This window comes from Gobius niger, assembly GCF_951799975.1.
Source record: "Gobius niger genome assembly, chromosome: 19".
NCBI lineage: Eukaryota > Metazoa > Chordata > Actinopteri > Gobiiformes > Gobiidae > Gobius > Gobius niger.
Window position 1 is genome coordinate 16,455,676 of NC_136870.1, and position 23,599 is coordinate 16,479,274.

General features: G+C 40.6%; 2 protein-coding genes across 5 annotated transcripts in view; one reads left to right on the forward strand and one right to left on the reverse strand.

Annotated features, from left to right (window-relative positions):
- The window catches only part of tbkbp1 (TBK1 binding protein 1), a 74,905-nt gene extending 63,421 nt beyond the window's left edge, over positions 1-11,484 (reverse strand). For both annotated transcript variants that reach the window (XM_079577684.1, XM_079577683.1), the window contains exon 1: positions 11,091-11,484. The gene's annotated coding sequence lies outside the window, so the exon portion shown is untranslated. The remainder of the gene's footprint in view (positions 1-11,090) is intronic.
- A 4,306-nt stretch (positions 11,485-15,790) lies between these two features.
- pdk2a (pyruvate dehydrogenase kinase 2a) lies at positions 15,791-23,394 on the forward strand. Of its 3 annotated transcripts, none has more exons than XM_079577026.1 (11): positions 15,791-15,982; positions 16,367-16,508; positions 16,963-17,034; positions 17,367-17,551; positions 17,816-17,905; positions 18,833-18,910; positions 20,099-20,178; positions 20,253-20,351; positions 21,349-21,459; positions 22,013-22,126; positions 22,311-23,394. In XM_079577026.1, the coding sequence occupies exons 1-11, from the start codon at positions 15,865-15,867 to the stop codon at positions 22,452-22,454; spliced, it is 1,233 nt and encodes a 410-aa protein (XP_079433152.1). In that variant the 5' UTR covers positions 15,791-15,864; the 3' UTR covers positions 22,455-23,394. The 3 variants fall into 3 exon arrangements, with proteins under 3 accessions (XP_079433152.1, XP_079433153.1, XP_079433154.1); XM_079577027.1 differs by having other exon boundaries at positions 20,102-20,178; XM_079577028.1 differs by having other exon boundaries at positions 15,975-16,089.
- The last annotated feature ends 205 nt before the right edge of the window (positions 23,395-23,599 follow it).

The following is a 23,599-nucleotide window of genomic DNA, read 5'->3' on the forward strand; positions in this document are numbered from 1 at the left end:
GAGATGTAACAATGTTGTCAGATCGCCTGAGTCGGCTCTTTCCTCGTGTCCAAAAATCTATTTCCAATGCAGAGAAACTATCACAGTCCGAGCGGAATCATAGTAGAGAGACATTAAAAGAAGGCGTTTCGTTACAAAATAGTGCCGAGGCGTTCGAGTGCCGTTCGTGGATATTTTTAGGCTCCCTGTGGAGAGTGGAGCAGTCCGGCAGTAACGAGTGACGATCATGTGGGTAACCTGGTTTCTCTGAGACACAAAAAGAAAGCGAATCCCAAATGAGGAGAGCGAGGGAAGGACTTCTTCAAATCGTTCCGGAAACTGTGTCTTTGGACTGTCCCGGAGCATTTCACTCATGTGCTGCAATAACTCTCGGCAGACTGGATTTCTAGACAACTGCAGCATCACTCCACGAACAATCGGGATTTCAGGGAGGATTATTGATGTTGCTCATTTTACAATAATGACCCCAACAAAGTGGAATCATATAAAGACAATATTTGTAATACCAAGCTTCTTTTTAAACGAATTGGCCTTGATCACATTAACTAAAGAGCAACGCCGGCAACATGAAATGCTTACAAAAAACAAAACACAACTGGAAAGAAAATGGAGATGTCAGAGCCAGCCCTGCACAAGAGAGCTATCCTTAACCTCTTAAAGCCCGAGCACATTCCCTCCAGTTCGGCTTTACCCAAATCTAATTTAATCTACAGCCAATAGGCCAGTATAGCGCCTCATTAGAAAGCTAAGACCTACAAAAAACAGATTTTTCTTCCTTGCGTTGTTGCCGCATCGTCGTCACTTTTTTTGCCGTATTTTTGCCGCTTTCTTGTCACATTTTTGTAACACTTATGTTGTACATTTGTTGCTTTTTATGGCTATTTTCTTTGGTCACTTTTTCATTGTGTTATTGTTGTTTTTCTGCCACATTTTTGTCATTGTTTTGTGGCTTTTTTGGGCTTGTTTGTGGCATTTTTGTTGTTGCTTTTCATCACTTTCAGTTGTGTTTTAATCTGTGTTTTTTATCGTTATTGTTGCTTTTCCGACACTTTTTTGTTGCTTTTTAGACACTTTTTTCAAGAAGCTTTTAGATTTGGCTAAAGAAAATGTGCTCGGTTAAGGTGGGCGTTAACTGCAGAGTCTCCATCCATGCCATCCCCCAGACTGTCAGAAAGCTTTACTCTCCCGTTTCCTTCTTTTACTGTAGCCTTCTGTGTACGTAGCTTTCATTTTTTGTTTTCCTCTAAAAACTGAACTGAAAAAGTTGACAAGAAGTCGCAAACTCGTCCCACGTACGCCACCTCCGTGGACATATTACACGGTCCTTACATCACACTTTTCTGTCGCCTAAGCAACCAGGTGTCCTTTACAAACCGACGCCGCCGACTTGCAGCATGTCACGTTATGTCAACCGCAGGAGGAGACGAGATGTTCAAGGTCCTGCTCTCACAAATCACGCACTGACAGCCTGTGCAGGCGCCGGACAGCTCCACCAACCAAGACAGAACGAGAGAGGCTGAGGAGAAGAAAGACGAGATTTCCTTTGTCTAAAAACTTGCTCGTGCTGCTGCTGACTCACCCAAAAACAAAACTCTTCTGTGCAGGCGTTGGTTGTGCAGTGGTCAGTGTCTCTGCTCAGGGATACAACAGCTCAGTAGTTATGTAAACGGAAAAACAAGACTGGTGTGAAAACAACAAAGTATTTTCTCAAAGTCTTGAGGGACTAGTTTTGAATTGGGAGAAAATAAATGTTGAGCAAAGACAAACTGACAAAGTACACAAAAGTATTGAGGTGCATAGCTACTTTACTACTTATGTTGCAATACTTGAACTATTCCAAAACTCTACTACGACTACTTCTAACTACCATAAAAAGTTGTCAAAATACAAAATCATTTTCAAATAAAGTCGAGCTGTCCCAATAATGAGCTGGTAAAATGGTAAATGGTGAACGGACTCAACTTATATAGCGCTTTTTAGGGCTGAATGACATGAAGAAAATGTCATATCTCGATACTCATGCCAGATATCTCGATATCGATACGATACGATATAACTATGGATTAGATGAAAACCAAGCATTTTTCAGAAAAATAAAAACGTAATACAAAAGAGTGCAGTTTTATTTATGAAAATCTATATCGTTTATATTTTGCTGTTTCGATTTCAATGTTTTGAAAGTTCATATCTCGATATCAATACAATAACGATATCTTTCAGCCCTAGCGCTTTTCTACCTTTATCAGGCCCAAAGCGCTTTACAGTAAGGAACCAGTCACCCATTCACACTCTCATACGCAGACACTGGAGGCAGGGAGGGTGAAGTGTCTTGCCCAAGGACACAACAACAGTGTGCACGAGAGATCGGAAGGTCGTGGGATTCGAACCCACGAGCTTCCGATCACGAGAGGACCCGCTCCACCACCTGTGCCACTGTTACCGTAGCAACCTATACTCAAAAGTCAGGAACACATGGGTTTTCGTCACTTTTCCCAGTCATCAATGCCATTTCTGAGAATTTTTCACAATTAGAAAGTAAGATGTTGGCAATTGTAAAGTGCTACGGCAACACATTTAACCCCGAGCGAATTTTCTCCAATTTGGCTTTATCCAAATCTAAAAGCTTCGAAAATAAAAAATAAAAAAGCATCAAAATAGCAACGAAAACGAGGATGAAAAAAAGTGGGAAAAAAAGAAACACAAATCACTCAAATCCCATCTAATTCGATAAGATACACAGGTTGCATGTCATTTGGCCCACACCTGCTCCACTCAGCCTTGTTAAATGTTCAATACAATGTAATAGATCCCTGTGAGGCGGCGGCTGAGGTCATCACGGCCCTGACGCAGACACAGCACAATACTGAAGACGCTACACAAGACAAATGGATGTGGGAGCTCAGGCTGACCTCACTTTTCCACTTTTCCATTCAATAGACGCTCAGCACTTTAACTCAGCACCGGGGACCAGGTTTCGTGCAAGATCCAAAAGCAAATCACGCAAAATCTGAGGTGTCAGGAGTAGCTACTTTGACCAGGTTATATAAGTGGTTACAGTATCATTAGTGGAAGTATTTTTTGGTGATACATTTTAGCTTTTTTTTTTTTCCGAGCAGCATCTACTTGTCTGGCTTGTGTACAGCACGTCGCACACAGTGATAGATGGTTAGTAGAAAGGCTAATAGGTTTTGCATGCATTAGCAATTTGCGCAATATGTGGGCAGCGTTTCTAGGCAGAAAACAGTGGAAATTATGCAACAGAGTAAGAAGGATTGCTTTTATATTCTCACCACTCTGCGCTTACGAAAAAGAAAAACATCATTGCACAGTCGGTTATCGACATTAAGACAACCTTCAAATCCCATTAACAACTGTGTCCAGTGCGTCGGCCGGTGCGGCAACATAACAATGCTTGGGGAAATATCTAAATGCAATTTTTCTGACTAAGTGTCGCAATTGTGAAGAGGCTTGTCATTCTTTATTAAAATCAAGATTCAGTTCACAGTGCGCATTGTAAACTCATCTATACAGGATAATTGCCACTCATTTGGTTTCCGTTGTTATGCTTTGACATCACCTGCAGTGCATACCCTTCATAACGCTTGAGAAAAGTCTGAAATATTAAGTGCTAACATAAGAATCACATGCAGGAATTTCAGAAGCCAATTTTGTACATAGTCAGGCTCCACAACAGCATTTTTGTTTTATTATTTTACTGCAGTCTTTGTGATTTGCTAATAATTACTAAAATTATGAAAAATCTTGCACCCTACCTAACACAATTTTAATTAATCTGAAATCCCTGCCGCTCATCCTCAATTGATTCATCACTGTCTTATTCATCTATGCTGAGTCCTCCACGTCTATCACATAGTGAGAACAATCATTACCGAGCGCAGTTTAAGCTGCCTGAACCTCTGACAGCTTCAGACAGTGCAGCCACGTGATCAAAGAGAAACACAGAGGATTAAGCCTAAGATAGACCTGATATGGAGTACAGACTTAAAGGTGCATATGCAACGTTTTAGGTGGGGGGAAAAAAATTGATTATTGTGTATATTTGGCCTTGTAGTGAGCCAGTGGCTGTATGAGTGGTCAGCATGGAGCCTTTACTTTCAAGCCCAGTGGTCTCTACAACGCTCCAGGATCAATTGTTGTGTAGGTTTTCTGGTGAGAGGATCCGTCAGCTGTGAAAACCTTCGAAAAAAATGATCCTGGAGTGTCCTAGAGACCAAGGTGATCGAAAGTAAAAGCGCCATGCTGACCACTCATACAGCCTCGGGCCACTACAAGGTCAAATATACACAAAAATCAACTTTTTTTTCACCTAAAAAGTTGCATAATGCACCTTGTTATTACCAAATTAGTGTTTTAAAGCGGTGCTAAGTACATCATACCCAGAGGCCATAAGCGCCACTGCAGGTGTCGTAGAATATTGCAGTTTTTTGCTCATTAATTGTCCGTGAGCGTAAAAACTACACTGACAGAAAAGACAAAGGGAGAGAGGGATATTGTACATCCAATTACACAATAGAGATCATTTTTTTCACTCAAACTTGGCAGTAAATACTGTTTAAGTGGCGATAGCCCGCAGTTAGCTTTTCCCACTAGCCTGTTAGCTTCTTCTTCGTGATTCCAGTGTGAATTGAGCCCCCGGGTAGGAGCATGGAAAGCTGCAATTGTGGTTTTCTGGCCAGAGACACCAGGGGGAGATGAAAGACCCCCCCAATCATCCCATTAACACTTGTATTACCCCCAGAGGGAGTACGGAGAGGATTTATTAAGGTAAACAAGTTACTTAGTTCTGCTTTAAATCTAACCTTGAAAAACTAAGAACTTGTTTGCTTTAGTAAAATAAATATAGATAATTATGTCTTCTTCAATTAAGCATCTATCCAGGTTTGGCTTCAAATTTTTGGCTTGATCTCTGATACTGGCAACCCTGTGTGTCCTTGGGCAAGACAACTCACTCACCTGGCCTCCTGTGTCTCTACCTTACTCAACTCTAATCTACTTTACAGCACATTTTATGCACTTACCATTTTCTCATGTGTGTTTCATTAATCAAAAATACCTCAAACTAATTATGTGTCTTTACTGTTGAGTGGGTCGCCTCCAGTCAAACCTGATTTGTAGCTTTGAAGTAACCGTGCAGATATTGCTGCTTTGCGGTAGAGCCAAACATGATGTTTAAATACATTTGTGAGCCTGGGCTTTATTTCCTGGGGTTCTCAACTGGCGTGGCTTAGGGACTCATCTATAGTCTGCCACAACGAGCTGCGACCCAAATAACAATATCAATTTTAACCTGTAATGAAAACAGTTCCATTATGGGGCTGATCTAAAACTATCAAAACAACTTATGAGCATGTTTTTTGGCAACCCACTGCAAATGGTGCTGCGACCCACTTTTGAGTCCCAAATCCAGACCCACGAGTTGAGAATCACTGCCACATTTTTGTTATCTAATCATTAGTCATCTTTTTTTTTTCATCAGCACTGTACCACAGCTCAGTTACTCTGAACCTCAAATGTATGTTCTGCAGTGTGTCTTTAATGCAAAGAGCTTTGAATATTTGAATATCTAATGACCATGTGCCTTTTCACAATGTTTGCAATTCCCCTGTTAGATCGATCTCAATACCACCATCTGACATAGCTGTACCTCATGTTTTCATTATAGTCTATTCTCTTATGAAGAGAATCTAAACATCTTCAGCTCTAAAACCTCCAGCTCTGCCTCTTTCCAAGGCATAATTAACCACAAACAACAAACACCTCTCATTATTGTATTCTAATAGTGATTCATCATATTTATTGTGCTGATCATTTTGTGTATTCACAGCCAGGTTAATGTTCCCCACAGAGAGACAACTGATTAGGATTAAATCACTACTTCATTTTTGGATGGAGGCCTCCAATTGAGTTTTTTTTTTTTACAGGCACATTTTAAAATGTCAGAATTATAATAAAAGTGTTCTGTATTTTTGAATATTAATTAGGATTCCAGGCTCGTTATTTTTGAGTTATTCATTACAGTGACAGGAAGCTCACTGTGGATTTTGTTGTGGCAGAGCTCTTATCTTTTTTCTCTGCTTCAATACAAGCATTGTGCTTCATCCTTCAAGCCAGAGACATGTTTTGGTAATCCTTCAAAAGAACAACAAAATGTCAGCATGTCAATGTTAAGTTTATATCATAGGATCAGAATGAAAATGCTACATGCCTTTTCATGACTCAACAGTGTTTAGTCACAGTTGCTAGATTATAATCATCTAAAGAGTGAATTAGTCTTGGGATTTGGAAGTTGGTTTGTTCAATAGAAAACGTGCCACTGTTCTGATTTTGCTTTTGTCAGTGACACACAGCACCTCTGGACCACGGCTCTAAATAGCCCTTGTCAAGGTCGGGCCGGTGCGGTGCATCAGAAACACACCTTAATTAGCTGCAGAGTGGCACAATGGATTATGTGGCACCTTGATTTTTTTGACCCGAGGAGACCTGCCAGAGGTGCTAGATCACAGTCAAAAGTTCTGTTTTTGTCACAGAAAACGACGCAGGATTTTGAAGACGACAAAACTGAATTGTTGGTCTACACCACACCAGGAAAACAACTTTACTGATGAAAACTTACACAACACTACGCAACACGACTCCACACAACTAACTGTATAGGGAAAAGGACAAAATGATTATTATTTCAATGTCAGCAGATGCCGAGAGCGTCACAAGAACAAAGAACAATGCGTTTCTTGTTTCTTTCAAAGAGTTACATGTTGAACAACAAAGCAGAAAAAAAAAAACTATTTTCTTCCAATTTGACTATTATTGTTCTGACAATTCTGCATTATTTGACTAAAATGATTGTGCCAAACAGGCAGGATTCTTACCCATTAAAGCAGTACTAATTAACTTGTTTTCATTAATAAATCTTTTTCGTAGTCCCTCTGGGGGTAATACAAGTGTTAAAGGGATGATTCGGGGGGTCTTTCATCTCCCCCTGGTGTCTCTCGCCAGAAAACCACACTTGCAACTTGGCTGTCAATGGGCCACCGATACACACTAAACGAATCACAAAGAACAAGCTAACAGGCTAACGGGCAAAGCTAACTGCGGGCGAGCACCACTTAGTATTTACAAGTTTGAGTGAAAAAAATGATCTCCATTGTGTAACTGGATGTACAATATCCCTCTCTCCATCTGTCTTTTATGTCAGCATAGTATTTACTCTCACGGACAATTCATAAGTAAAAAAAAAAGGAATATGCTACGACAACTGCAGTGGCGCTTATGGCCTCTAGGGGCATGAGTTACTTAGTAATGCTAAGAATTCAATTACGAGTTGGCAAGATAAGCAAAGAACAAGGGAATAGGGGCAGAATTAAATTACACTACAACTACATTATTTCGGACACCTTTCTTTCAGACCAACAGGCTGTTGCAAGTCTCTCAAATCTTGTGCCTCATACCGTTCACTTTTCACACTTTTATTCAATAATAATGACCAGTGCAGACCTCAAATCTTGTTTCTTACACATCAACTTAGAACAAAATGTTCACTCGGTGTCTCATCCCACCCACGAGCAGTTCTCAAGAGGAGGAAATGATCTGCACTTCACCTGTGAGTGATCCTAATGTTAAGTCCAGTGTATTGCAGTGGTTTCCAGTCTTTTCCCCCCACATGCTTTCATACATAACAATAATGTTGACACGCTTGTCATTCATTCCATACGTGTTGGTGATAAGCTGCTAATGAAGTCATAGCTGCCCTGGGGTTGACAGAGAGAAGCGAGGCGGCCAGTCTGTGTCATCAGTCCCTCCGACCACTCACACATTCATGCGCCACAATCACACAGTAAGGCACGAGCCAGAGATTTATGCCCTTTCAAATGAATCATGCTCGTCCAATATAAACAATGGCACATTAAATACACAGCTTTTTGGCAAACGTTGAAAAGGCGTAAAATCATTGATAAACGGGTCCAGACTGGGGAGAAACTGCTCAACCCCAGCCTCCATGTGACTTCGGTGATTAGCAGGTACCGTCGTGATTCACTCTTCTTAAATTAGCTCGCCCTGACACAGACCCCACGGGAGCTCAGAGCCTGGATACTTCAAAATGAAGCGTCTGCTCATCAAGTAACGTCTCAAAACGAGTGCTAAAATCAAATGGCTGAAAGAGCGCGATAAGGAGAGCGGGACGACTTCATGACCTCTGTAATGGCCGAAGGCACGTGAAATTATAATGTAAAAAGGATGGAGTAATAATGAAGAGGACAGGTCATAACTGTGGTAGAATTTGGCATTTATTTGCCCAAATGCATAACATCTGTTTATGGTTTATTACTAGTCTATCCAAGAGACACAAAGACAAGCAAAAATGTACATGCAGGACCAGGTCTTTTATCACAAATTTTATACAAAGGACTCATCAAATTTGACTCCATTGCAAGAAATATAAGTAGGGCCTTTAAAAAAAAGCTGTATTTAGTGTGGCAAAATTATGATCACAATCCCACAATCCTCAAAGGAACAGGCCACTGTTTTTAAATACTGAGATATGTTCTTACCTGAGCTTAGACGAGTTGATGCGCAGCTGTCAGGTCTTTACGCGTGTCCTCAGTCATGTAAACAGAGCACAGACGGCATTAGCATAGCCTCTCTTCCTCTCCTCTATGGACCCAAACGGGAGTGAAGTTGGAAGCGACCAAGCTCTACCACGTTTTCCCTATTTAAATATGGTTACATGAGCCTTTACACGATCCAAGTGTAGTCACACAAAATTAAATGTCGATTTTCTAAGCAGATAAAAAGGGGAACTATATTGCAAGGCATAATAACACCAGGAGTACTTTGACATCGAAATGCGCCTAAGATATTATTACGCCTTACAATATAAATCAACATGTTTTAATTTACTATACTTGGATCGTGTAAAGGCTCACGTAACCGTATTTAAATAGGGAAAAGGTGGAAGAACTCGGTCGCTTCTAACTTCACCCCCGTTTGGCCCCATAGAAGAGAGGAGGAGAGGCTAAATGCTAATGCCGTCTTTGCTCTGTTTACATGACTGAGCGCACATGTAAAGACCAGACAGCTACGCATCAACTCGTCTAAGCTCAGGTAAGAACATATCCCAGTATTTCAAAAACTGTTGCCTATTCCTTTAACAAAAAACTATAATATTCAACATTCCAGGATTATATATTTGCCAGGTCCATTCCAAAAGCAGTGAAACGCAGATGCCTTCTATCTGGCATTTTGACATCAAATTGGTGAATGCAGCGCTGTCTGGAGCAGGTGAAATGATCATTCGAACTTGGATCACGGTGAAGATTGGATTGGAGAGTCCTGGGCCATGCCAATTACTGTCAGTCAACAATTCTGGGTGTGCTCTTTCAAAAGAAATGGCCCTGGACAAAAGTCATAGTGCAGTGAAAATATGTCCAAATCCAGAAGAACTTTAATAAGGAAGTAGCTATTGTTAGGAAAATGTCACGTATTCATGAGCCAAGGAGATTTTGGATAGTTTTGATGCAGACAACCACTTGGTAATGGTTTAAATGGCCTGAAGAAGTAAACTCCACTCACTAAAAGCAGAATGATTCGCGAACTACTGCCACAATATTTAAAAGTTGTGTGACTCAAACTGTGTGTGGTCCAAGATGGCCTTGAGTTCTATGGTATTTCCCGATTGTGTGGGGGCAATAGTTTGCATGTTCTCTCCATATCTGGGTACCTTCATATTGTTCCCTTTTCTCCATCAAACCAAAACATGCACAAAAGGCTCATCCTCCAATTTGACTCGAGATCTCGGCATGGATCCGCCACCCATTGCTCCTCACACCGGTATTTCAGGATGAGTCAAATACACAGGGCAGATTTCCCTATGGGGACGATATAGAACACCCCTTTATTAACAATGGATCTTTGAAGTCTGGCCGCTACGTCTTCATCTTGCGAGACAGGACTAGTGTCTCGGTGAAGGTCTCCAAAAGTGGTTGAAAATTTAGTCTATTGAAATCCCTCTCTTCGTTCAGGGCTATCCCCATAAACTTGCCGAAGCATTTTGCACTGTATGAAAACATCAATCTTTTTTTTCCCGTGGCAACTGGGAGCAAATCAACTCAAGGTTCTTCTCTCTCGGTGTGTGTGTGTGTGTGTGTGTTTGTGTGTGTGTGTGTGTGTGCGGCAAGAGGCATGGTCCACACTCTGGGGCTCCACATAAACAAGCCTTTTTTCACAACCTCGGGCCAATCACATAAATATTCAAGCTCCTGCAACATGTACAACACAAACCCACAGTATCACATGAGTAGACACACTCAAAGCTCATAAGATCAGGATCCCACCCCCCCCACACAGTGTTACGCAAGAAATCTTACTCTCTTGACATTGTTGCGTAAAAGTAAATAATCTGAAATCTCTTTTAACTTGCAAATTTTACAGCACTGGCTTCTTTGTGACAGCCTATAAAAAAAAACAATAGCCTAATAACTCACAGTATAGCCCAAGCTTCATAAAAGTAAGCTATCTGGCATAGATGGAGCAGATAGCCTATAGCAAAAGCAATCTATTTTATATAGGCTAGTGGAGATGTCCTCAGCATTATCTCCAAGCAGCACACCGATGCAGAATAGTGTGTCCACCAATAACACCATAGTATTCCTCTCCAATGGCAGCGAGGTTTTGACGCCTGTGCAAAACCCAGGTTATTGCTAAGGTATATTGAAATGACACCCCTATCCGCTCCACTGAGTTGTAAATGCTGCTACGACTATTGACCGTAGCACCAATTCTCCTCGGTCAGGTCCACTGCTAATCCACGGGGTGTATGATCTAGTTGTGCAGCTCGAAGTTGAAGGTTGCCATATCGCGCTTATGTACGTGCATGTGTACGATTGCTGCTGACGATCGTAACAACACACACACACACACACACCCGGGCGTGCAATCGCATCTGAAACGTCTCATTTCCCCCAAACGAGCGGACTCATAACATGGATACGTCCCGTTCTTTTCGTAAAGCCAGTGCGCACCAACCAAAGACGTGGATGCAGCAAAAACAAAAAGAGCTTAGGATAACTTACCTTCGGCTCGTTTCCAAAAATGCCATCGTATCCTCAATGTTGGAGGGGGGTTCGACTTAGCTCACCCCCGGAAGGGAAAAAGAAGAAGAAGAAGAAGAGGCTGAAGCGACCTCTTTGGTTTCGCTGTGTGCCCAGAAGCCGGTGGATTTGTATTGGTCGCCGTTCACGTACAATCGCGCCTCTTGAAGCCAACGGAGGAGCGCATCGCACGCCGTGAGGAGCTCCACTAGCGTCAGTGTGGGATGGTGCTGATGCTGAGGAGTAGGCAGAGAGGATGTTGTCGCGGGAATTGGAGCGTTTCTCTCTCTCTCTTTCTCTGTGTGCGTCTCACTCAGCCTCTCCTTTGTAACGAGAGCAACAACGCACAGCCTGAGTCACCGTGTGTATTTACAGACAGGACCGAGTCAAGGCGACGCGCAGGAGCAGCCCGGGGAAGATGCTACCTATGGATGAGGGATTAGGTCACACACACTGCACTGTGGTCAGATTTAAAAGCACAGCATCGTTGTGGAGTGGGTTCAGAGTCAATGGTGTTTTTGTTTTTTTTTAGACTGAGAGGCAGGCTTTAGTGTAGGATCACAGGCTGCATCTGAAGATCTGTGCTCTTAAATCAAGATAGACTTCTAAACCGCAGATCTCACACAGTCTGGTTCAGCCAGTAAATAACATCCATCAGACTGCTTTGCACAAAATCAGGAAATGCTTGTGCTGCAGGTTTTGATCTAATGGCCTCTGACGTTACAGAAAAGAAGGTGGAAGTCTAATTCATTTTAGATATGTGTTGCTCAAATAGCGTTAAGTAAGACAATCTAAAGATGAAAAATATAAGATAATCCTTTATTGATCTCACAATGGAGAACTGGAGGGTATGCAAAATAGACAGGAAATGTGCAGCTAGATAGTAAATAGAGGTATCTTATGTACAATGGATAGTAACAAAAAGGGGCAGACATATAAACAATAAGAAAGTGAAAATTAGAACAGACTATATAAAACAGTAGAATATCAAAGTCAGCCCTGGTGGTGCAAAGTTTACAGTCCAAGTGCAGATTGGCGATAAAGTGATGCTGATAAAGGGAATATTGCACGTAGTTTTGCATTGTTTTTGTTTTTGTACTAGGGCAGGGCGATATGGCCAGAAATATCACGATAACGATATATTTGACAATATCATTGACAATGGACAAATGACTTCAAAATCCCAGCCTTACGCCTTTTGGGAAGATCCTCTTTTCTTTTTTCTTTTTTTTACGGCATACTAATTTCCCTTGCACATATGATCTACTCAAGCAGTTTACATCCTTCATTTAATTTAACTTTTAAGCACCGGTCCTTGTGTTCTACAGTTTATGTTGCTCTGATGGGACTGAGCATAACATAAATTATATCATGTCCACAGCGATATAAAAAATTACAACAATATCAAAAAATGATATCACGATAACAATATGCAATATGATATGGCCCACCCCTATTTTGTACTAAATGATTTTGTCCAAGTTTTACCTTTTCAAACTTTCAGACCCAATTTAGTTCCGATTTGTTCTTGATTTAGGCCTGGTGGTTCTTTGAGACACTAATTAGCTATTACATAATATTGTAATTGATGTATCAGAACCTGATCTTTTTATCTGCAGGCCTAAACCATTGGGATGCAAGTGACTGATTTACTGTTATTCTGAGTGAGGCTGGAGACTTTCCTTTTCAGTAAGATGCTGCCATTCGCAAATGCAAAAGTGTAAAATTGAGTGTCCGCATTATTCCCATGAACTTGTACATTTATGATTTCATAATCCCAGTTCTAACATCAACTGTATTACATGGTCTCATTCAAAGTGTGGACTTGTCTGCTGCTGGTCTGGTCTTGACTCTGAAACACACTACCCACATTGAGCCTGGTTTTCCTCTTAGTGCTTTTCTTCATAGGCCTACATTTATTCTACATAAAAAAGAGAACACATAACTTTCCAGCTTATTTGTCAATCGATTCGGTTTTGTGTAATTCAGGTTTGAGAATGCGCAGGTATCAAACATGAAAGACCAGCAGATCAAACACAGCGGATCAGTTTATTTTTAGACAGAGATTATTGACCGAGCATCAATGCCTCTTTGTATACAAGGGCCCATCAATATGCAGCGCTAAAAGATACAGAAAACAAACCAAATTCAAGAAGTGTGCTATGAATATGCTGTGAAAACATACTGCTCAATTATAATGAAAGTACTCAATGTTTCCTAAATGAATAGGAATGTTCTAAACAAGCACATACAACCTTTGCAACTCAAGCTGTTACAGGTGCTGGTGCTGACTGCCACATAAGGTACAGCTTTTTTCATTGAAATGAATTGGGTATAGCATCTGCTGCCTGTTTTCCTATTGTAGCACAAGGTTTTATTTGCATACCGATTCAAAGGGTAAAAAACCATCCTGCTCGAGCTTGGATCATTTTAATCAAAAGCAGTGGAAGAAACTCAATGATGAATTATATTGGCACTGAGGGTAAAATTGCCTAAAACTAAACTTGTTCAAACTTTACCAATATGCAACAAGTGTCGGAAAGGTCATGGCTGTGAAATGTCCAATCATGAATACTGAAGAGCTCATAATGAGCTGTGATTGGACGACACAATAGAGAATAATTTCCTGCCTCTTATTAATCTGAACTTGAAATTTGTCCTCATTGTTTTTTCACGCTCATGATTAGAGTTGTAATGAAGAAATCTCTTTTGGAAGATTTGTGAAAGTTTTAATGGCATACAATAATGGGACCCTATAAAACATTTAAGTCTGTTTATCAAGTCTGCCGTTGTAAAATGAATAAAGCCATTTGGAAAGTGAGTCACTAACATTTCGATTGCTATTTGTGAGTAGATGCATCCAATAGGCTGGCTACAATTGCTACAAGAGTGAATTCCCATAGTTGTTGACCACATACCTGTCTATACTGTGTCCAATACAAGGCCCTTACTGGACACCCAACAATGTGTCGAGCGTCATTGTGTTGACAGCTGGGAATAAGAGCCGGGCACTGGGGGGCGTGCGGTCTGATGGAAACTGGAAAAACACTGAGAGGGCCATTACGCTTCCCCTCGTGCATGTCCCACACGCTGCCTGTACACCGCTTTTCTAAATATGTCTAAGGGTCAGCAGCTGTCAAGCAACACCCCACCCCCTTGCAGCAAAATGTTCAGTTTCCTGAGTGATGATTCTTATTGGCATTGAGTCCAACCACCTTTTACCAGGCTCTGGTTGGCTTAAAAAGTACAGTTTTTATATTGTTAAGCTTGTATAGGATTTATTGAACAGGACAGGGAAGCATAAACAGCAGGAAGTTAGCTGTTACGTCACATCAGTACATTGCCTTGTTGTGACCCATTATGAGTAGACTGATTCACTTAACACTATTAATCAACTGTAAAGTTCAGACAGAGAAGAAAGTAGTGAAGCAGAGGAGAAAGTACAGTGCTTATCTCTTATCTGAAATGGTGTTGTTGCATTAAGTCCAAAACATCAAACCATTGCGAAGTAAACCTACAATTTTGTCAGAGCCTGCTTGGCATTTTAAAGATCACACATAGGCTCAAATCTCTGAGAAACTGGTGAGGATTAGTGACAGTGTTGGTTTGAAGACTTGAATGAACACTAATGGCAGGCAACAAATAGCAAAACAATTGGCAATGAAGACACAGTGACTAACGGGCCTGTTTAAATCGATAATATGAAAAGCATTTTGAGATAAAGTGTGACATTTAAGTGTTGCTTCGCTTGTGAATAAATCTGTGTAACCATGGGTTTTGTTTACATGCTTCAGCCTCCTTTTGTTATTCAATATGTCAACCGTATTTACAGTACAGACTCATACTGAACGTTCCATGCACACTGTAGTGAAAAATAAATAGCCAACACTTATGTAATGGAAGATGATCTGGACTGTATGTTCCCTGACAATGCCACTTGGTTCCAGTCAAAGCTAGAGAGGTGAGGGGCTGGTTTCCAGGGAATCATGATGAACTTTTGATCGCTGTAGATAAACAGGCAGTGATGTAAGGATAGCATATAAATACCAAGGAGGAATAACACAGTGGATAGGCCGATATGTCAGACAGACAGAGTGCCTGCCAACATGACAATTGAAACTTTGACAGGAATAATGTGACTTAAGATATTGTTGAAATCACAATGTCTTGCATGATCACCAATTGAAATAGGGCTGTTAACCTAGCAGAATTTAAGCCAGATTTACAGAGCATGAAGTGAATGAAAAACGTCCCTTGTGAAGGGCTTTGGGCTATATACAATTAAGATGTTGTTCATGTTCAGGAGCAGACTTTGCGAGCAGAGACACAAATAAATAAAGAAATATACTTTATTAAAGACCGAAAATAAAGAAACAATATTATTATTATTATTGTTATTATTATTATTATTATTATTATTATTATTATTATTATTATTATTATTATTGTTATTGTTATTGTTATTGTTATTGTTATTGTTATTATTATTTATTTATTTAGTAAAACATTTTGAGAACTCGGGTACAACCAACTCATCATACGTGCAGCAAGTGTAGCACATGAAGCGTCTGTTGTCAACAACATAGTCCCGCCTCTCGTCAGTTCCCATTGGCTGATCTCCAAAACAGAAATAGAAATCCGGCCGTCTGATTGGCTCTCGCTCCTAGTTCCCTGCCCTCCGTCCCTCGGTGATAACTAAACTGAACTGTCCTCCAGCTTTCTATACTACTGTTATGAAGCCACTAAAACGAAGACAATGAAGTTCGTACGGTTCATCATGAAAAATGCCGCTTTAACAAGCGTGCCCAAGCATATCGAACATTTTTCCAAATTTTCTCCTTCGCCGCTGTCCATGAAGCAGTTTCTGGATTTCGGTGAGTAGCCTCCTGCTGCTGACTGTGCGAGCGTTGATATGCTATTTTGGCGCTGCAAAACAAATATATCGGTAAAGACAGCTATGTAATTGCACTAAAACGTTAAGGTACCAAACACCATTCACAAAATACCCACTGGTATAGTTCGTGTTTGATCAGATCAGTGTACGCAGGCTAAGCAGTTGTTTTGCTTAGCTAAATGGTCAATGTACATAGATGTTGCATCAGACTGCTGCAGCTTTCTTGGTTAACAAAACTTTATCAGCAGCATCATTTTTAGTATCAATCTGTGTACATAAAGGGCATTAGAATAAGTGTTATGTTATAGGAAAACAAAAAAACAGATTTGTTTTGATATTTAATACCCTTTTTTCTGTAACGCAGGGTCCATCAATGCCTGTGAAAAGACATCCTTTGTTTTTCTAAGACAAGAACTCCCAGTCAGACTTTCCAACATCATGAAGGAAATCAATCTTTTGCCTGACAAACTCCTCACGACCCCTTCTGTTAAGATGGTCCAGGGCTGGTAAGTGCAGTGTTATGATGCTGCCACATTTGTTGTGTTTCAAGCATGTACCTGAAAACTTACAAACCCTCACATTAAAGGCCAAAAGTGTTTATTTCCCATCCCATTCTATTTTAAAGTCTGATGTTATCCGCCCTGTTGTGAAGGGAACAGCTGCTGTCTTGTTTACAGCAATGCTATATAACAGGCAGATATTAATTTGCTCAGAGGACAACGTCACGCTTTGGATTACAAAAGCTCCCTTTGACCAAGTTGTACCTCTTCCAAGCTGCTCGGAAAAGGGAGGGGGGCTCTCCACTGTCAACCTTTACCCTAGTTTCCTGGACTGTGTCACGTGACTCAGCCGTCAGCCCAACCTTTTTCCATCCTTTGTGGGACCTAAACACTTTGGCAAACTTGTTGACGCATTAGTTATAGTCATACTGTTCATTATACCATGTATGTGTTTTTACAGGTATGTTCAGAGTTTGATGGAAATCCTTGAATTCCTTGACACAAATCCAGATGACCACAAGGTTTTGGGAGAGTGAGTAGTTTTGACCAAAACAAACATTAAAGTGTACTTTTAAAAGCCTAGTAGTTTTGTTTACAGACACCCAACTACTAGTGTAACAGGTCAGCCAAGCACACTGGCACATTTCCAAGCATAGTAGAGATCTGTTTTCTGGCATGTGCATCTATTTACTAACATGAACAACTGTATCATGAAAAAGTGCAGTCGTTTTTATCTGTTCAATATATTATGTCTAATAGTTATGGAGGGACTGTAGTTCTTACTAGACTCTCTATCAATCTTTTACTTAACTTCTAACACCTTCTTTATGTAACCAGCATTTAAAAGTGTTCTCTTTCTTCCAGGTTTGTTGACACTTTAGTGACCATCAGAAATCGACACAATGACGTGGTGCCGACCATGGCGCAGGGTATTATTGAATACAAAGAAACATTTCCCCAGGACCCAGTTACCAACCAGAACATCCAGTACTTTCTAGACCGATTCTACATGAGCCGCATCTCTATACGAATGCTCATCAACCAGCACTGTGAGTGGCTTTCACCATTGGTCTAGATCAGGATTTTGGGCTTCACAAATTGAGGAAGATATTATATTTGGGATTCGTAAGTATAGATGAGTTTTATTTTGCTTACTGAAATCAGTCTCCATAAGAAAAAATTAAATTAAACTAAGCCAAACCGCTCTCTTTTGATACAAATTTGCAGCATTTTGACTAAGATATCACACCGTTTTCAAAATAAATACAACATTTTCAAGCGACCTAATTTTCTTTTATCCTCTTGCTTCGCAGCTCTTATATTTGACGGCAACACAAACCCAGTCCACCCCAACACCATTGGAAGTATAGACCCCCACTGCCAAGTTTCAGATGTGATCCAAGGTCAGTATCTTACTTCAGTGAAGAAATGCCTTTTAAAGCTATACGTTTGTTAAGTGGTGACCTCACAGCTCTACTCCCGGGTTCGCATAGACTGGCAGATGTGCGAGAAACTACAAAACAGCTCTTCAATACCACAATCAATATTTCTGAAACTCAACAGAGAGTTACTGAACATACTTATTTATCAGGCGCATTAGCTCAACATGCTGAACCTACTGCTATAAAAGTAATATTTCCCAAAATCACGACATCCGGGTTTAGCGGAGAAAAATGCTAACACTAACCCCCAGAAGTAGTAACTTTAGTAAATAATACTTTTTTAGCAGTAGGTGCGGCATTTTTGGCTAATGAGTCTGAGAACTAAGTATGTTCAGTAACTCTCTGTTGAGTTTCAGAAATATTAATTGTTGTTACGTTTTTCATGTTTTTTTTCTCGCGTTTGCCGGTCTGCTCGGACGCGGAAGTCGTGATATCGGTATAGAGTTCATGGTGGAATGTTTTAACCTCTGGTAAATACATCTAACACATCTAATACAATAATATATGAACAGTAACTCCAGTATTTTACATTGGTTTTAGAAATCCTAGCAGTTCTCCTATTGTTTTGTTTGTGCATATGCATGTATATCAGAGGTGAACATTTTCAGTTAATGTGGAAGGCACAACATTTGCATGAGACAAGAGCCAGATTGTTCTTGCTTTTTTCTATGTTTTCTAAGATAGGAATCAGCCACAGTAGTTATAAACTGGAAAGGTTCAAACTTGTAGTGGCTCTGAATGTGTATCACGGTGTGTTGCATAATAGGCAGGTTGTCACAACATGTAGAATAATCAATTGTGGTCATGAGGCTGTATTGTCTTTCTACTTTATTTTTATTCTCTTCTTTCATTTTTTTTCATTCAAGTTGTATTTATTTTTTGCCACAGATGCCTTTCATAGTGCCAAGATGCTGTGTGACCAGTATTATCTGCGCTCTCCTGAGATGGTTCTACAAGAGCGAAACAGTAAGAATTGCAATTACTGTACTCACTGGCACTGCCAACAGCACAATCCTCGCTGGTACAGATGGTGTTCTCTCAGTCCCTGTTAACCCCTTTTTTGTGTGCACGGACTATGTGTTTTTATGGAAATGAGCATTCAGCCAGATGGACTTGAGGGGTTGATAATTATAGCACCGAAGCTGAAGTAACGGCTAAGTGGGCCCGGCTCGCTGCATCTGACAATATTGACATGCTCTTCCCATCCTTTCAAAGCGCACGACCAGAGCAAGGAATAATTATCAACGACGGGGGGGATATAACTGTGAATCATGATGCATTTTAAGTGAGGTGGATGAGGCTGCACGATTTAGGAAAATAACTATAGATTTGCTTTTATTTCTGACTGGATATGCAATTCTTTTTATTTTTATTTTTTTCAAATCAAGAATCAACTCAAAGGGCACAGGGTAGATGGACCGATAAACTAATGCAAATAAAAATATATATACTTTTTTTTTTTTTACCTAGTTTTGCTGTTTGACATTTTTTTTCCTCATATTTATTATTTCACTAGAGGTGAACATTTATAATTGTTGCCATGCCAACCATGATATACCAAAGAGAAATGAGTGAGTGGAGCTTTCCTTCTATGTCACTAGCATAAAAATTTAAGTGATATTGAGTATATTGAGTAAAGTCAGCAGGATTTGAGATTTAAACAGGTTAGTTTCTCATCCAAATCCATTCTTTAATTATCCACTGCAGTAATAGCATTACCTGTGTTGAGCTGGTCATCAGGAGCATGTTTTGTTCTGATGGGAACAGTGTAGTCCGGAATGTTACGCAGTGTGCCTTTAATTTGCTGCTTCGCCAAAGTAAATCTGTGACTTATGCTTTCCACAGATATTATCCATCAAACTAAGTCATGAATACAAAAGGATTAAAACTTGTCATATGCACTTTAATCATAAGCCCATGAAGCTGAAATGATGGTCAGAACAACTTCGCATTAGTCATTTTAACAATAACAGTTGTTGTTTGTTAGAATAAAAAAGAAATGCTCCCTGTGAAGGGCTAAACATTATATGGCCCCCCTGGAGATACGATATTTTGATATTTTAGTGAAATGTTTTTGCTCATTCAAAATGCCACTTCTGTTCGATTGCAATCTATTTGTGTTTTGCAGTCCTAATACTATACTGTTTTATTTAGCAGGCAAGAAGAGAGAGCAGCCAATAAGTATCGTGTATGTGCCTTCTCACCTGTATCACATGCTGTTCGAGCTCTTCAAGGTATGACTCGTTTAAAGTAGGTGTTACTAAGATGAAAAGTGAAAATGTCTTACACTTTTGCCTCATATTTGTAGAATGCAATGCGCGCCACGATCGAGACACATGAAAACAGCAACGAGCTCCCACTGATCCAGGTCATGGTGTCGCTCGGAGGAGAGGACATGTCCATAAAGGTGCGTCATCCACTGGTGTATAGATGTATAGTTTAAGAAGTCTCATGTTAAGTTGGTACATAGATTATGAAAATGTAGCCCTCTGTTTTTAAGCTGGCTTTTCTAGACGGGTGTTGCTAAAAGGAGCGTTTTGAAACCTGAAAAAAAAAAAAAAAAGCATGTTTACCAGGGACAAGTGTTGTTGTACAGCCACCGCTTAAAGGTTAAACTAGGATTGATGTAACAAGCTCAATGCTGCTTCCAAAGTTCAGACCATATTTGGTGAGCCTTTCCCTTTTTCTTTTACAACTGCTCTGCTTTCATTGTGTGTTACGCAACTGTACTGTACGGTTTGTTTAACGAACGGTAATAAATGCAGTTGAGGTGAGGTAGAATGAGGTGTGTCATACTCCAAATGCAGCTGTGTGCCGACCTTGGCAAATAGCATTTTCTTTTAATATAGCTGTCAAGAAGTTCTCTGTTCTTTTATAATATGAGTAAGTAAATAATCAAACCTTTCAGTAGGTTTTAGGTTTATAATCTAGATTTCTATGTCTATTTTGTTGTAAAGCTCACAGTGTTTGCACAGTGCTTATGTTCTTTGAGGTACAGATAGATAACGTTTTTAATTCCTGTATAGTAGCAGTAGCCAATGATGGTGAGTCCCCTTTAAAACAAATGGGATGCACTGATCAGAACATGCTTGTGCACAAACCCAGTGAACACTTTTTAAACCAAGAGTAGCACAAGTCACCACCCAGATCTGTCTCCAAACATGTTGCGTAAAGTCTTCATCATAATTTCCGCACGGTGCCTGGCAAACACACGCGGTCAGTCAGTGTTGATAAAATGTTCCACACACCTTTGCGCCAAGTGTGATCGCAGTCTTCTTCAATTGGCTATTTTGCAGCGGAGTTAACGGTTTCTTTTGGCCCCTCTCCAAAGCCGGGACCACACTGTCCCTCTCAGGAGGTCACGGAATGTAACCGTTGGATTTCTGCACTTCTCTTTCTCCTAGGTGAGCGACAGGGGAGGCGGTGTCCCATTTCGCAGGATTGACAACCTTTTCAGCTACATGTACTCCACCGCTCCTGCGCCCGAGATCGGAGAGCGCTCACGGCCACCGCTGGTCAGTAATGCGAGCTACACATCAAGAAAAAACAAAATTAAAATGCTCTGTGTCAGTCCTGAGGCAGGTTTTGTTAATACCTTTACATAGGCACACAGCAGTTCGTTTTTTAGACATTGGCTGAACAAGGAGATTGTGACTAAATGACAAATGCATTTAATGTTATTTTCCGTTCATGTTTGTGCATTGAAACAACTCGGATCAGAGACGAAAGCTTTTGTTAGGGCAGGAATCAACAAAACGGTTCTAATGCTGTATTTCCGAGTCAGATCAACATCGTAAGATTCTGTAAAATCAAATCCTGTGTCTGTGAGTAATCGGCGCTTCCAGCTGCCCATGATGTCACAAGAAATCTATGAATACTGTTGCCCTAGCCTGAACCCAGAGCTGCTTTAAATAGATGAATGACCATTTCTTTTCTCCAAATGAACTAAACTGCGCGGTAAGCACTAAATGACAGAGTATCCATTTCGGGGAGCGCTGCAGCTTACTGTGCCTGCTCAAGTACAAAGTGTTTCTAAATCCTTGATGTCCCCTCTGTCTGTCTGTACAGGCCGGCTTTGGCTATGGACTCCCCATTTCTCGACTTTATGCCAAGTACTTCCAGGGGGACCTACAGCTTTACTCCATGGAGGGCTATGGCACCGACGCTGTCATCTACTTGAAGGTTAGCCAGACTTGAGCATGAGAGAAGCCAGAAGCCAAAAGTTGACTGATCCAATGGCAGTTTAGCCAGTGGGCTCAGAGCGTTATATATTCTATAGAGCATTGTCTTGTATCAAAAAGAGTTTGATATCACTGTAATCACTAGGCCTCAATGTGCAAATATAACTGTAACTAATTTCTTCCAGGCGCTGTCTACAGACTCCGTGGAGAGGCTGCCTGTCTACAACAAGACCACTCTGAAAAACTATAAAGTCCGTCAAGAGGCAGACGACTGGTGCATACCCAGCAAAGAGCCGCTGGACCTCAGCAACTTTAAGGCGGCCAAGTAACATGTCCTCCAGGCTCTGGGGGCTTTGAATCCTTCATGTTTCCTTTTCCGCCTGTCAGTCTTCACTTTAGGCAAGGCAACAGGACTGCAGTACTGTAACTGTACACGCATTTAAGTGTGGCTTAAGCAGATGCGTTTTTTGTAATCGCGCCATTATATTGTTTAAAGTATTTCTAACGACACAATGTGCAAGTATTTATCAGACCTTTTATCTACACGGGTCGGGGAAAAAAAATAGGGGCAGCTTGAGTTTATCCGGGACACAGAGGCTGGTACGGATCAGCCAGAACAGAATGAGAGAACAGAATGAAATTTACTGTATGTGCTCAATTTTGTGTTTTCTTAAAGCAGAGAGGTCAATGAGTGTGTTAGCTTATTAAAAGGAAAAGAGAAAAAAAAAGTCACCCATGCCTTATCAAAACACCCCAAAACACTTTTAATACTTGAAACTTTACCTCATGCACTCTTGTGAGGGTACTGTGACTGAATGTACTGTCTGTAGCATTAACTTTAAGTGTTTCTTGCATGTAAATATGTCCATAGAAAGTCTGTAGCTACACTGATTAAACACAGTGCCTGTAAGAACGCTAAAATAGTCTATCTTTATGATCTTGATTTAAAATAAGCATTTAAATCCGAAGAAGTGGGCTTTAGATGAACTAATAGATGGGCCAATTTACCAGCCGTGTTTTTTTTTTTTTTTACCAAAGCTTTCTGTCAGCTTTAGGCCTAAAGGCAGCGCATGCCATGTCTAAGTTCATAATTTGTCCGCGATCCAATGAGGCCAGTCTGAGGAGATTTGTAATGTGGTGCCATTTCAAGATGCCCCGGGTCCATAGTATGCGTTGAGAGCCACTTGTTTTCATATTTTTCCATTTGGGAAGTTAATTGTTATTTTTATAGCTGAAAAGATGTAAATACGAGCAATAAGATAAAGAATTGAGAACACTATTCGTGTCTTGTGGTGCTTTGTTTTTACTTCACTGGTGTATTTTTCAAGCCGAGGATACAAATGCCGTCTAGGTGTAAGACAATGAAATGACAAGACCTTTACTCTAGCGCGACTGTGTCTATTTTAAACTGCCCGAGATTAAGGGGAAGCAACTCTCCCCGCCGGGCATGCTGGTGTCAGGCCCTGAGGCAGCA

What these genes read in the sequence shown, in the direction of transcription:
- pdk2a (XM_079577026.1), top strand. Translation starts at nt 15,865, where the DNA reads ATGAAGTTCGTACGGTTCATCATGAAAAATGCCGCTTTAACAAGCGTG. An exon ending in GAAGCAGTTTCTGGATTTCG is followed by an intron (nt 15,983 to 16,366) that starts GTGAGTAGCCTC and finishes TCTGTAACGCAG; the next exon opens with GGTCCATCAATGCCTGTGAA. An exon ending in ACGCTGTCATCTACTTGAAG is followed by an intron (nt 22,127 to 22,310) that starts GTTAGCCAGACT and finishes AATTTCTTCCAG; the next exon opens with GCGCTGTCTACAGACTCCGT.